This window comes from Schistocerca piceifrons, chromosome 3 (assembly GCF_021461385.2).
Source record: "Schistocerca piceifrons isolate TAMUIC-IGC-003096 chromosome 3, iqSchPice1.1, whole genome shotgun sequence".
NCBI lineage: Eukaryota > Metazoa > Arthropoda > Insecta > Orthoptera > Acrididae > Schistocerca > Schistocerca piceifrons.
The window spans coordinates 621,700,621-621,715,550 of record NC_060140.1 but is presented as its reverse complement, the minus strand read 5'-3'; the positions used below and the strand labels follow the sequence as shown (position 1 = coordinate 621,715,550).

At 38.0% G+C, this 14,930-nt stretch overlaps 1 protein-coding gene across 1 annotated transcript in view; it reads right to left on the bottom strand.

Annotated features, from left to right (window-relative positions):
• Nucleotides 1-14,930, bottom strand: part of LOC124788082 (MAP kinase-activating death domain protein) — a 593,942-nt gene that overhangs the window by 251,875 nt on the left and 327,137 nt on the right. Inside the window, exon 26 of the mRNA XM_047255179.1 lies at nucleotides 4,106-4,235. Coding sequence (XP_047111135.1) covers nucleotides 4,106-4,235 — 130 coding nt within the window. The remainder of the gene's footprint in view (nucleotides 1-4,105; nucleotides 4,236-14,930) is intronic.

Here is a 14,930-nt window from a genome sequence, read left to right as displayed (position 1 = left end):
CTTGCCTTTCAACAATACCTGAGAAGATTTTACCCACAACGCTGATTAAAGAGATACCTCTGTAGTTGTTACAATCTTTTCTGTTTCCCTGTTTAAAGATTGGTGTGATTACTGCTTTTATCCAGTCTGATGGAACCTGTCCCGACTCCCAGGCCAATTCAATTATCCTGTGTAGCCATTTAAGACCTGACAGTCCACTGTATTTGATGAGTTCCGACTTAATTTCATCCAGCCCAGCTGCTTTATTGCACTGCAATCTATTGACCATTTTCTCCACTTCCTCAAATGTGATCCTATTTCCATCATCATTCCTATCCCATTCTACCTCGAAATCTGAAACATTACTGATCGTATTTTCACCTACACTGAGCAACTCTTCAAAATAATAATGTAATTAGCAGTCTTCGAAAGGGAGGTAAGAAGGAAATTTTCATCCATATTTTAAGGTTTTTATGGTGCGTATAATACGGTCTCTAGTTATTATTTATTACATCAGTTGCTCTTCTTTTTCCTTGGTGTATTTTATTCTCCACACATCCAGTTTCTAGAACCTTTTTTTATAATGTTTCCAAAGACAGACTGTTCGTGCCTGGCATGATCTGGATACACTTCAATATACAACCGCACCGCTGCTCTAACAGATTGATGAGATTCACTATAAATGATATTCACTTTTTCGACTGTCATGTATGTCATATACATTTTCAAAGACTCAACATGTTTACGAGCAAGTTATCTAATTGCTGCAACAGCAGAACACAGACTGATGGGCTCCAAGCACACAGGTAAACACAAGAACCATACTTAAGTTACATGTTTACTTATATTTGGTATAAATAGGGAAGATACTTGCAGAATCTCTTCTTCTGAAGGCAGGTCAGTTGTTTGTGGTGCTATTATCCTGATTCTCTGTAATCAAATCCTATACATGTTAAGTCATTGGAGTTCTCTTAGAAGCTTCTTTCAAATGTCACAGAAAAATTATAGTTCCATTACAATAAAAACAAAGTAAATGTTGTATTTGAGATCTCAAATGATAAAAATTACTTGCAAAGATCAGAAAATTTCTCATATTGTCCTCTATAACTTGGCAAATATTGCACCTTGATATATTTATTCATTATGAATATATTTGGGGGTGCCTCACCTGTAATTGCAGATAACACTGTTCCCAGTTCTGCTTTCATCAGTTATTTTGCAGAACTGTAGCTTCATGATATGCGGTACAGTGGAATTTACAATTAGAAGAGCACAATTTATACATGGATAAATTGCACATTGCATAACAATTTTGAAATTTAGTTACTTCTCTGCTACTAACCAAAAATGTAATGTAAGATCACTCATAACAATGAGATTTTTCTAATTTGTTAGGGAAGTCCTCTCACAATTGATCAATCAGATACCATGTTCAAAATGAGAGGGTTAAAATGCTGAAAAGTGTAAATAGTGGAAATCATGCTGAACTCCATACGATAGGCAAAACAGAAAACAAACGAATTGTACTTGTTGCCAGCAACAAGACATAACATTACAGACACAGGTTTTGCAAAACATATTACTGTCACGAAAAATGGAAAGATGCGTGTGGTAAATAGTCACATCATCTTTGTTTTTAGATATGATGCGACATACCGAACGAAAGTGCTGGCAGGTTGATAGACACACAAACAAACACAAACATACACACAAAATTTCAAGCTTTCGCAACCAACGGTTGCTTCATCAGGAAAGAGAGAAGGAGAGGGAAAGACGAAAGGATGTGGGTTTTAAGGGAGAGGGTAAGGAGTCATTCCAATCTCAGAAGCGGAAAGGCTTACCTTAGGGGGAAAACAGGACAGGTATACACTCGCACACACACACATATCCATCTGCACATACACAGACATCTGCCCAATGGCCAGCTTCACACGTCCATCCACATCAAACCCACCAACAAGCAACAGCACCTCCATTATGACAGCTGCCACCCATTCCATATCAAACGGTCCCTTCCCTACAGCCTAAGTCTTCGTGGCGAATGAATCTGCTCCAGTCCGGAATCCCTGAACCATTACACTAACAACCTGAAAACAGCTTTCGCATTCCGCTACTACCCTCCTGACCTGGTACAGAAGCAAATAACCAGAGCCACTTCCTCACCCCCTCAAACCCAGGACCTCCCACAGAAGAACCATAAAAGTGCCCCACTTGTGACAGAATACTTTCCGGGACTGGATCAGACTCTGAATGTGGCTCTCCAGCAGGGATACGACTTCCTCAAATCCTGCCCTGAAATGAGATCCATCCTTCATGAAATCCTCCCCACTCCACCAAGAGTGTCTTTCCGCCATCCACCTAACATTCGTAACCTCTTGGTTCATCCCTATGAAATCCCAAAACCACCTTCCCTATCCTTTGGCTCCTACCCTTGTAACCATCTCCAGTGTAGAACCTGCCCCATGCATCCTCTCGCCATCACCTACTCCAGTCCTGTAACCCGGAAGGTGTATACGATCAAAGGCAGAGCCACGTGTGAAAGCACCCACGCAATTTACCAACTGACATGCCTACATTGTGAAGCCTTCTATGTGGGAATGACCAGCAACAAACCGCTCATTGGCATGAACAGACACAAAGATGATGTGACTTACCAAACGAAAGTGCTGGCAGGTCGATAGACACACAAACAAACACAAACATACACACAAAATTCAAGCTTTCGCAACAAACGGTTGCTTCATCAGGAAAGAGGGAAGGAGAGGGAAAGATGAAAGGATGTGAGTTTTAAGGGAGAGGGTAAGGAGTCATTCCAATCCTGGGAGCAGAAAGACTTACCTTAGGGGGAAAAAAGGACAGGTATACACTCGCACACACACACATATCCATCCGCACACACACAGACACAAGCAGACATATATTTTTCCCAAGTGGAATGTTTCCCTCTATTTTTATATATATATAGAGGGAAACATTCCACATGGGAAAAATATACCTAAAAACAAAGATGATGTGACTTACCAAACGAAAGCGCTGGGACGTCGATAGACACACAAAATTCAAGCTTTCGCGACAAACTGTTGCCTCATCAGGAAAGAGGGAAGGAGAGGGAAAGACGAAAGGATGTGGGTTTTAAGGGAGAGGGTAAGGAGTCATTCCAATCCCGGGAGCGGAAAGACTTACCTTAGGGGGAAAAAAGGACAGGTATACATTCGTACACACACTCATATCCATCCGCAAATATGTACGGATGGATATGAGTGTGTGTGCGAGTGTGTACCTGTCCTTTTTTCCTCCTAAGGTAAGTCTTTCCGCTCCCAGGATTGGAATGACTCCTTACCCTCTCCCTTAAAACCCACATCCTTTCGTCTTTCCCTCTCCTTCCCTCTTTCCTGATGAGGCAACAGTTTGTTGCGAAAGCTTGAATTTTGTGTGTATGTTTGTGTGTCTATCGACGTGCCAGCGCTTTCGTTTGGTAAGTCACATCATCTTTGTTTTATATATATATATATATATATATATATATATATATATATATATATATATATATATATATATGAGTATAATAGAGGGAAACATTCCACGAGGGAACTTCCGCCTCGACTGACATCTCTGCCCAAACTCTTTGTCTTTAAATATGTCTGCTTGTGTCTGTATATGTGTGGATGGATATATGTGTGTGTGCGAGTGTATACCCGTCCTTTTTTCCCCCTAAGTTAAGTCTTTCCACTCCCGGGATTGGAATGACTCCTTACCCTCTCCCTTAAAACCCACTTCCTTTCGTCTTTCCCTCTCCTTCCCTCTTTCCTTACGAAGCAACCGTTTGTTGCGAAAGCTAGAATTTTGTGTGTATGTTTGTGTTTGTTTGTGTGTCTATCGACCTGCCAGCACTTTCGTTTGGTAAGTCACATCATCTTTGTGTCTGTTCATGCCAATGAAGATATATATATATATATATATATATATATATATATATATATATATATAAAACAAATCAATTAAGTTTTTGGAAAAATATTCTCTCATAATAACCCTACAGAGGGGAGATGGCATTTTTGACAAAAATAATTCATAATCGATAAACTGAAAAGAAGGACAAATAAGCTGTGCATTCGATGCCACTCACCATAAATACCAGCCTGAGATGATTTCCGAGAACTGTCTGGAGGATAAAAATCGGAGTGAGGGGGAAGCTGGAAACCATGCGGGCTCTGCGGGGACTTCAGATTTTCATGACTTCCAAATGGACTTGACGCCTGGAACAGAATGGAAGTTTGTTAGTCATAACAAAGTACTACTGCCTCATCAAATGCTAGTTCTGAGTACAGTTTGAGTTTGTCAGTTTATTCAACCAGTCAAAGCATTTTAAGAGCAGACATTACCTTAAAGGATCTGAAGATTATACAAAAGGCAATGAAAGAAGTATTTAAGCATCTGTTACAGAGCACTGTTTCCTTTATGTCTATTATTTCTTATTTACTTTCTAGACTTTAGCATAACATTTTATCGGAAAACATAAATTATTTGAGACTATATAATTGTCACGTAAAGAAAACTATCAGGGGCTACGCACAGCCAAACTAAAGAAAATCCTGGCTTTCTCCCAGATTTCCCAGTAAAAAGAAAACTTTTTCCGGGATGAAAATGCACTTTTTACACTTTTTCCTGGTTGGAAGTACACTGTACCCCTGGTGAAAGTATGTTGTTTCCATGTTAACTGACAATATACTTTCCATTGGAGCTGTAAAACAGAGTAAAAAAAAAACAATGCATTCTGGAAACATCTTTGATAAGTGGCAACATTTTCACTGCATATTTTCATATTACAGACGTATAAACAAAAATTCCACCAAATACAGCAATGTAGCTTCCGAAGTGATGAAACTGAGACTGTTATGTGCTTTTGTCAGCCAATCATAGCTCATGTCATGTGATCTTGCCAGCCAATGACAGCAGGTATTCAGAGAGTAGAATATGTTATGTAGTCAGCCAACAGCAACCTCACTGTGAAGTAACACGGACACACAAGCAGATGAAGCTAATGGTTTAAGTTAATATCCATACAGTATAGCTACAACAAAAGCTAAGCTATCACATATAATATTGGTTGTCAAAATGATTTAACCATTTTTTCCATGAGTGTGGTTAGGCAAGATCCTAAGATCACTGTTGAATATTTCCGAGAAGCAGGATTATAAATTTTACAGCTATGCCTTGAACATTTAGAGGGATACCTGGCGGAATACATGTTCCATCAAGCACTTCGACTTTCCCACAGAAAAGCCAGTTACAAGTGAAACCACTTAATAACTCACTTTGTACATTTTTTGAAGGATTATTATATTTTTGTCATCATTATTGCATAATTTGTAATCCATGAAAGAATAAAGATAAATATGAAAAACTAACCTTGGATCTTAGTCTCTTTTTAGCATGGCAGAAAAATTTTAAATAGTGGCATAAATGGCTGGTCTTCTGGGACAAAAATTTTTGTAAGTGGCTGGTCCACAGTTATTAGTTTTGAATGGTAGTCTAACACTCTGTGATGTAAGAAATTCATTGCACTTTCTCACACATAACATAATTCATCTTGCATAAAGTGAACTTTATCTTGAAAGTAATGCTTCTCAAGCCACCATTTGCAATATTTTACTGCAGCCTGTTAGAAATGTAAACAGTTGTGACGTCATGCTAATCGAAAGCAGTTTGTTGTTATAAAGTATTGCATGGTCTTCATCCTAAAGCCTCTGACACATCTTGCTGTGAACAGAGTCTTGTGTGTGCATTGCATTCTGTTGTTATAAATGGTGCATGTTCTTTGCAATGGAAGTTTTATTTTGGCGTTATTCTCTCGTTTATGTTTTATTGCTGTGGTATAAGTCTACAGTAGCAGGCTAAAGTAAAGTTCTATGTTAAAGATCAGTTTTTACCAGTCAAAACCACAAAAATTTAACTGAAAACTAAAACAATGAATAATTCATGGGGTTCTAAAAAATTCCTGGGTTTTTCCCAGATTTTTCCTGCATGGAAAAATTCACAGATTTCCCAATTGTCCCAGAGCATATAGACCCTCACAGTTCACCCTCTCCCCCTTACTATTTTACCCCTTGTTTTTACTTTCATAAATGCTGTTACCCACTGGGCACTATGAGCAGCAGTAAATATAATCCACCTCCAGTTTGTTGCACTTAATAAAAGACAAACATTTTACCTACTTGAGTACTATGATATTGTTCTATGTATACAGGTAGGTTTTAAATAGTTGTGTAGCATGTGTTTGGAACATAGTTAAGAAACTAGAAATGTGTTCCCCCAAACAGGCACATAAAGCCATGTGTGAACTCTAGTACTCTGAAAACTAGTGTCTCAACATTGAAATCAAATACTCATGGCTTGCTGTTGTACTCTAAGCTGGAACTGCCTAACACAAGCAGTGATTTAATCAAATTTTAGTACTTTGGATTATCTCTTAGTTCTCATTTACCCACTCTTGTTTCTGGTGTTTCCTTGTAATAATTTTCACCTGATCCCCGAATTTCCAACATACATTTTTTATGTCACTCTTATTCTGAACGTATTGTAGGCTTAAAATTTTCCTCTTGTTCCCCCAATACTTAACAAACATACATATTTAAAAAATGGCCTTGATATTACAAAAAACATAAGAATCTGTGTACCAATTAGTGGAACATGGACACCAGAATTGGACAACCAAAACATCTAAGTTTTACAGTTGAAATACTTTTTTTCTGCCAAAATACAGCAACGTACTGACCATTTATATGATTATCTTGAGTTAAATACTGTTTAGCTGTGATTTACACATAACTATGTTCAATGGCTCCCCCTCCGTCTGTTCAAAACACACACACACACACACACACACGCACAATTTTATTACACATTCTGTTGTAGAATTGAAGGAACTGTTGATCATATGTGTGTTTGAAGTTAATTTTTTTTATTTATTAGATCCTTTATACTGTCGGGTGGGTGGTCAGAGAATTTTGTCACTTAATATCTCATTCATTTCTGTGTCTCACGCTTTGAGTGGTGGATAGTGTCAGTTCTCCTTCTAATATTATATTTATGAATGTTATTATTGTTTTCAAATTGTGTTTGATTCTTAATAACAAACTTCCTAAAGATCTACAAGATTAATGGTAAATCTCATATAAAGATGTGAAACAAATACTAACACAGAGATAGAGGGGCTGGCCAGTACTTACCTCAGCTCAGTACAGCCGATAGATACACAAAACAGAACAGAAAATTTACGTTCCTGGGTTGTGAGTAACTGAATCCACTTTCCCTTCTTCCCTTTCTTTCCCTTCTCTCCTCCCAGATGAAGGAACAAAGTTCCGAAAGCTAGGAACGTAAATTTTCTGTTCTGTTTTGTGTATCTATCGGCTGTACTGAGCTGAGGTAAGTCCTGGCCAGCCCCTCTATCTCTTTGTTAAAACTTCATAAAGAAGCAAATGGACTCTGAGGATGTTACCATTAAACACAACTATTTAAATGGCTATCTCAAAGAGGCTCTAGAGTTGACACCACATATTTTTATTACTATATGCATCGGTGTAGCAAAAAGGTTCTTTGTCAATAACAAGTAACCTCAGAAAAATGCTATAAGTCGTTAGTGAATGAAAACAGGAGAGTTAAATTGTTGATCTCTCTCTTCCCCCCGACCCCATCCCCCTCCAAGGATCTGGTATTATCCATAGTGCAAAGGTTGCAGAACTTCGATGTTTTAGAAGAGTTTTAAGATTTTAAGATGTGACTTTAAGTACAGCTTCTATGAATATTAACACCCAAGGGTTTACAATTTCCTGTTTCATTTGTACATTATAGAATTGTATGTAATTCATTTCATCTAAGTTCAATTAGAGTCAATTTGCAAAGAACCAGTTATTAATAGTGAAGAAAATTTTATTTTCATTTTCCAGTCCTGGAGTTTCTTCCATTACCTTCAAAAACAAGGTAGAACTGATACTGTTCACAAATTATTCATACCTGTCTTATTACCTTCCTTGAAACGGAGTCTGAAAACAGAATATTTAAGTCTATCTGGTAATATCCCCTGTGACAATAATGTATCACATATATGACAAATACGTTTTATACCTGTGAAGAACAGGGTTTTAGAACTTCACTTGACATATTATCAACTCCATGCGAGTCTCACCTTCAAGGGAATTAATTACATTCTTAATGTCTTTGATAGGTCATGCATTAATTGTTATTTGCCTGTATGTACATACCACTCCTTCTTGCATGTATTCTATTGCACTATCCTTGAAATATCAAAGCCAATCTTTTGAGCAACTTTAAGGAAATGATTAATAAATTTGTTAGCTATCTAACTCTTATCATTTATTATTTGGCTTTTTCTTTAATAAGAAAGTTCTCACATACATTAACTGATTTCCTCATTTATTTTTTTAACTAATGTACGCACATAATTAATTTTTTATTGGAATTACTAATTTGAGACATTATACAGATCCTTCTTGATTTTTTAATCCTCTTCCTTAGACAGCACTGTATCTTTTGCAATACGAAATCAGTCCTACTTGTTATTAATTCCATATGTTGTTGATAGAAACCCATTTATAAATACACTAATTTGGAACTGACATCTGTCTCATTGTACACATAATCTGATAAGTCAAAATGTTATGACCACTGCCCACCATGATGTTGGATGCTGCAAGGTGGTGTTGTGGCCATGTGATGTAGTAACGAAAGAATGTAAGCAGAGCTGACACAGACAGAGGATCACCCTGGCAAAGATATGGGCTGCAAATGGGGAAATTCTTTTAGGTAAGAGACTTTGCCAAAGGGCAGTTTGTCATTATGCAGAGCCTGTGAACAGGTATTTCAAAAACGGTGAAGTTGGTCGAATGTTCACATGCTAAGGTCAAATCCACCTATGAAAAGATGTGTAAGGACTTTGAAACTACCACTAGGCATTAAATGTTTCGACATCAACAACTCTTCACAGAATGTGGGTTTTGGAGGCTTGTCTGCTCTGTAAAGTACAATAGATGGCTATCTGTGGAATCTCTGATAAAAGAGCCCAGTGTTGGTGCATGCACACGTTTCTGAGCACACTTTTCATTGTAAATTGTTGAACATGGAGCTCTGGCACAGACCACCAGTAGGTGTTCACATATTGACTCAATGACATTGTCAATTACAAGGTGTGTTCCATAAGTAATGCGACCAAATTCATAAAAAAATCGGTCATTGAATATATTCATACAAATAACCAAAAACTTTCAAAATAGGACCCTCTTGCATTGATACACTTCTGGAGGCAGTGTTTCCATGCCTGGAAGGCCTTTTCTGGAATGTAACATGCGCCTGGATGCTTTCAATCTTGTCCCAATGTTTTCCTTTCATGACTCCTTTTAACAGAGAAAACTGAACAAAAAGTCAGTGGGAGCCAGGTCAGGACTTTATGGAGGCTGGGGAGCCAATAGGGTCTTGGTCCTGGCCAGGAGGTCATTGACAATGAAGGCACTGGGGCACGGCGCATTGTCGTGGTGAAGTTTCCCTGTGTCCTTGATGTCGCTTCAGCAGTATGAGACCCTCCTTTTCAGTCTTTTGAGCACTTACAAGTAGAAAGCTGAGTTCACTGTAGTCCCAGTAGGTACAAATTCATGGTGGATAATGCCTCTGACGTCAAAGAAGACAATGAGCATGATTTTGATCCTGGACTTGCTCATGTGTGCCTTCTTGGGACGGGGCGACGATGGGGTGTGCCACTACGAACACTGCCTTTTTGTCTCAGGGTCATACTCAAATATCCATGACTCATCACCAGTGATAACTGAGTTTAAAAAATGAGGTTCATTTTCACACATTTCCAACATTTCTCGGCACCGAAGCACTCGCATGTGCTTGTGTTCGTCGGTCACCGCTTTTGGGACGAGTTTGGCACACACCTTTCTCATGTTCAAATCTTCAGTCACAATGCAGAAAACTGTTGTTTTGACATGTTTAGAGTTTGTGCTCTCAATTGAAGGCTCAGCTGTCTGTCAGAGTTCAAACAATCACGCACATGCATCACATTTTTGTCGACTCGTGCAGTTAATGGCCGTCTAATGGTCGTCGGAGATCTCCTCTTGGCCCTCCTTGAACGACTTGTGCCATCGGAAAACTTGTGATTTGGATAAGCAATCATTCACAAAGGCATGCTGAAGTAATGGAAACGTTTTGGTGGTGGACTTCCCAAGTTTAATGCAAAATTTGATAGTGTATCGTTGCTCTACAGAATGATCCATTGTGCCATGTTACATAAACTCAAAACAGGGTTGACAGAAATGCATGTCCTGACTCTCCTGCAGCTCGCAGCCGAATGAGACAAATAGTGTTTTGAAGCTAACACCCCCCTCCACTTAGCCCAGCCAGTTACAACACGCTGTGGTGTCCCGTTGCATCAGAAAAAAAATTGGTCGCATTACTTATGGAGCACACTCTGTATGACTGCAGAGGGCACAGGACCATCTGGATTTGACTGTTGGTCAACGGAATTGTGTCGGCTCTTCAGGTGAATCATATTTTTGCTACACTAGGTAGATGGTCATCTCAGCAAATGCAGAGCCAGAACCATGCTACAGCAGCTTGAGTAGCATTATAGTGAACTCACATTGATGTCTCAGCAACCAAATTCACCTGATGTAAATCCTATGAAACCCATCTGCTATTAATCAGGTGGTCACAATGTTTTGGCTCATCAGTGTACTTCCAGACAGCTTCCTGTAAGGCTGGTTTGAAACTTTCTGTTGTGTGTTTATTAATTACTCTAAATGTTTTCCATGATGCCAATTCATTGTCATCAGACAGTTCTTTTACTATGGCTAGTTGTGCATTAGAGTCAGAGGGGCTATTCACTACAGGATAATCATTTATATCATTGATTAAATGTTCATCTACTAGACTATTCATTCTATCCAACAGCTGCTGTAATTCATCCTCACTTTCATTGAATATAGTAATATCATCAACAAAACTTATAGTCAGTGTCTTTCACCCTGAATTTTAATTATCATTCTTGAACCTTTGTTTTATATCTGTCATTGCCCTTTGATGTACATAGTTGGGAGTAATGTTGGATCCTTAGCCTATGCCCTTCTTAACCCAAGAACTTCTCTCTCTTGGTCCTCCATAATTCCTCCCCCCAATTTATTTTGTTGGCTTTGGGTTGACAAATCTTATGTATGTGCCTTGATTTTTCTTACGTATAACATCTATTATCAGGTGCTACATCAGAACCATGTCTCTGGTGCAGAGATGCAGTTCCTAATCTCAAATTTATGGTCATTTTATAGATCTTCAATTTTCTGTGTATTGTTATTGGCAGCAGCTAGGATGCACAGTCATTAATCCGAATGTGCAGCAGTTCTCCTTGCTACCTTTGGGATTGTGTAGATAAAAGATTCTACACACTAACTTGAACAACCTCTTCATTCCCTCAGTCAACATGTAAGGACTTTCATTCCCTATTTTTTTCTCCACAAATAGGCGTACTTTTCTGCTTATAGACTGATGGTGCATGAGTGTGGACCTTCTAGTCATTAGTTTTAAAACCACAGTGCAACACCGTGCAAGCAACAATTTCTGTGTTACCAGAATGAGATTTTCACTCTGCAGCGGAGTATGCGCTGATATGAAACTTCCTGGCAGATTAAAACTGTGTGCCCGACTGAGACTCGAACTCGGGACCTTTGCCTTTTGCAGACAAGTGCTCTACCAACTGAGCTACCGAAGCACGACTCACGCCCGGTACCCACAGCTTTACTTCTGCCAGTATCTTGTCTCCTACCTTCCAAACTTTACAGAAGCTCTCCCGAGTTCGAGTCTCGGTTGGGCACACAGTTTTAATCTGCCAGGAAGTATCATATCAGCGCACACTCCACTGCAGAGTGAAAATCTCATTCTGGAAACATCCCCCGGGCTGTGGCTAAGCCATGTCTCCGCTATATCCTTTCTTTCAGGAGTGTCAGTTCTGCAAGGTTCGCAGGAGAGCTTCTGTAAAGTTTGGAAGGTAGGAGACGAGATACTGGCAGAAGTAAAGCTGTGGGTACCGGGCGTGAGTCGTGCTTCGGTAGCTCAGTTGGTAGAGCACTTGCCCGCGAAAGGCAAAGGTCCCGAGTTCGAGTCTCGGTCGGGCACACAGTTTTAATCTGCCAGGAAGTTTCATTTCTGTGTTAGTTTACAGCTGGTAATACACAGATCTGTTACTTCTACATGTTTAAATTATATGTGAACAATTATTATGCCTAAATATTGTACTGAGAATCTATGTTTTTCACATAAATTTGCAAACTATTCTTGATATTGAGAATTAGTTCAAGTTTGCATAAATTTTGTTCATTACTATGAAATAACATTTTCTGATGGTCCTCAAATGTGGGCCTCACGTCACAATGCATGTTTGCTAGTTTCTATTTGGTCTTAGATAATGAAATACTGAAATAACTGTTATTTCTACACTCTACAGCAATGCATGAAATATCAACTGATGAGCAATTAGAAGTTCTTCTTAATGACAGCAATGCGCAATTATCTGACTGGAAAGATGATGAATTTTTGGTTTTGATAGAAGGTTCTGCTGAGCTTGATGAGCACCGATGGTAAGCAATAATAATATTAAGATGATGTGTCAATAGGTAGACAAAGAGTACAGCATTGTACAGTGAACTCTTCTGATGGCAAAGATGTAGGTGATGTAGAAAAGGTTAATAAAAAGCCAAGAATAGCTGTGTTGCAACCAATTTCAGACGTTAGGTTCTACAACATTCATCAACTACCAAAATCTGTTGAGGCAAGGAATGCCTCAAAATACAGGAAACCTCGCTGCAATTATAAAACAAAAATAAGAGGCATACGTGTCAAATGTGGAATGTATTTATGTATTGTCAAAAATAATTGTTTTTAAGCTGCTTATAGAACATAAAGATTTATGTACTGGCAGTAGCAAATTATTACCTCCAAGAAATTATTGTATGACTATTATTTCAAGGCTTTTAAGGGGATGTTTTACAATATCATATGTTTCAAAAATATGAAGATTAAGAATCCTATTTTCTGTGTGCATTTGCACATACAGTTTAAAGTTTCAAATAAACTGCATATATTGTTGAAAAAATATTTTTACTAAAAAAAGAGGAAACAAAATACAAAGCAAAGACTAGCACATTTTCAGAATAATTGAGGACTTGAGGTAAACATATGTTGACCTCAATTTATGCCTTAATGAACCACCAAAATAATATTTCATTTCCATTTTTGTCATGCTTGTTTGTTAGTTTGCTAAAAAATATGAAAAGAAAATTTTTTATGCTTTTTTATGTCAGGAGTGAAGAGGATAATCTTTGATTGGCACTTCCGGAAATATATAATGAAATAACAAGCATCCCAGTTGCATAAAAGAAATTTAATTTCTTTACTGGTTTTGGGCACTTACCATCCTTCTTCAGAAGGTTATGCCTCGTGCTAGCAGATACCTGTTCACTTGGAACATTTATCCTGCACCAGCTCCCGTCACTAGTTAGTTGAACTACTTGCAGTGGTGAGAAGTGAAAATGACATTCTCCATATTGTCTGACATCAATGACAGTGATTTGCCACAGCAAAAATGTGGTTATTAGCAAAGAAGAAGAAGCGGATCTCTGGCCAGCAAGTTCTGAATGCAAAAGTCGACATTACATATACTTCATGGAATTATATCAACAGATAAAAAATTACTTGAGGCATTTTTTCAGACAGTGACATATGTGCAACACACTTTCCAGTACGTTCTAAATATTATTGAAGCAGAAATAGTTTGTCTCAACATTCTTAACACAATTTCTGTGCAAGAGTGATTGCCAATCAATCTGGGGTAATAATTTATCAGGTTTTATTAACATGTACCTGATGTGTTGTACCTGCCACATGCAGATTTTTGTTGCAGTATATTATTGAATAAAAATGATAAATTAAATGAAACCGGAGAACTAACTTAGAAAAAATATTACACTAACATTATCCATGATGTGTCCCACACAACTTTGGGCTCAAAATGTCTTAATAAATGTCCTGTTTACAACTGTCACTCATTTATTACTCTTGAAACTATTTCATATGCTCATAATAACACCAGTGTTTGCATATAGTGGCACACATCAGACAAAAAGGGAGATTAGAGTTTAATCTCCTGACAAGAGTGTGGTCATTAGACAGGAGGCATACTTTATATGATTGCTACGATACTGGTAAAATTCAGCCTATGAATCAGATTGCTTACAAAACACTCATGGCATCCATCCTAGAATATTTTTCTACTGTGTTATATTCTTTCCACATTGAACATATACAAAGAAATGCAGCATAAATGGTCACAGATTTATTTTCACCACAGAAGAGCAGCTTGGATATGCTGGTAAACATGAACTGATAAACACAAACTATCCCACAAGATTCAAGAACCAATTATAAGTGAGTGATCTAGGAATATTGCTCTTGTAGGGACTGCAGAGACAAGATTCCTAACTCTATTTGTAATTTAAGTAACACCACGACAAAAGAAAGAAAAACAAATTATGTAACTTAAACAATGGTTAAAAGGGGAATATCTTGAAGAAAGGTTCCTTTCACAAAGCATTTAAAAACAGATTAACTGCTTCAGGCTCTCACAGAACCCTATATACTTTCAGACAAGAACCATTATTAGACCTATATTAAGATAACATGCTACATCACATTTGAAAATTTCATTCTTAAGGACACAGATAAAGTTGCAAGATACCTAGCTCACTTCCAATCTACTCCTATGATTATGTACTACAGACATTTAAGGAGCATTCTACTGGCAAACTGAGCTTCAATGCAGAAATAAACCCTGTCTCAATGTAGGTCATTATCCATCCTATCCTTTTCACCTGGAAGTGAGAGTCATGCAG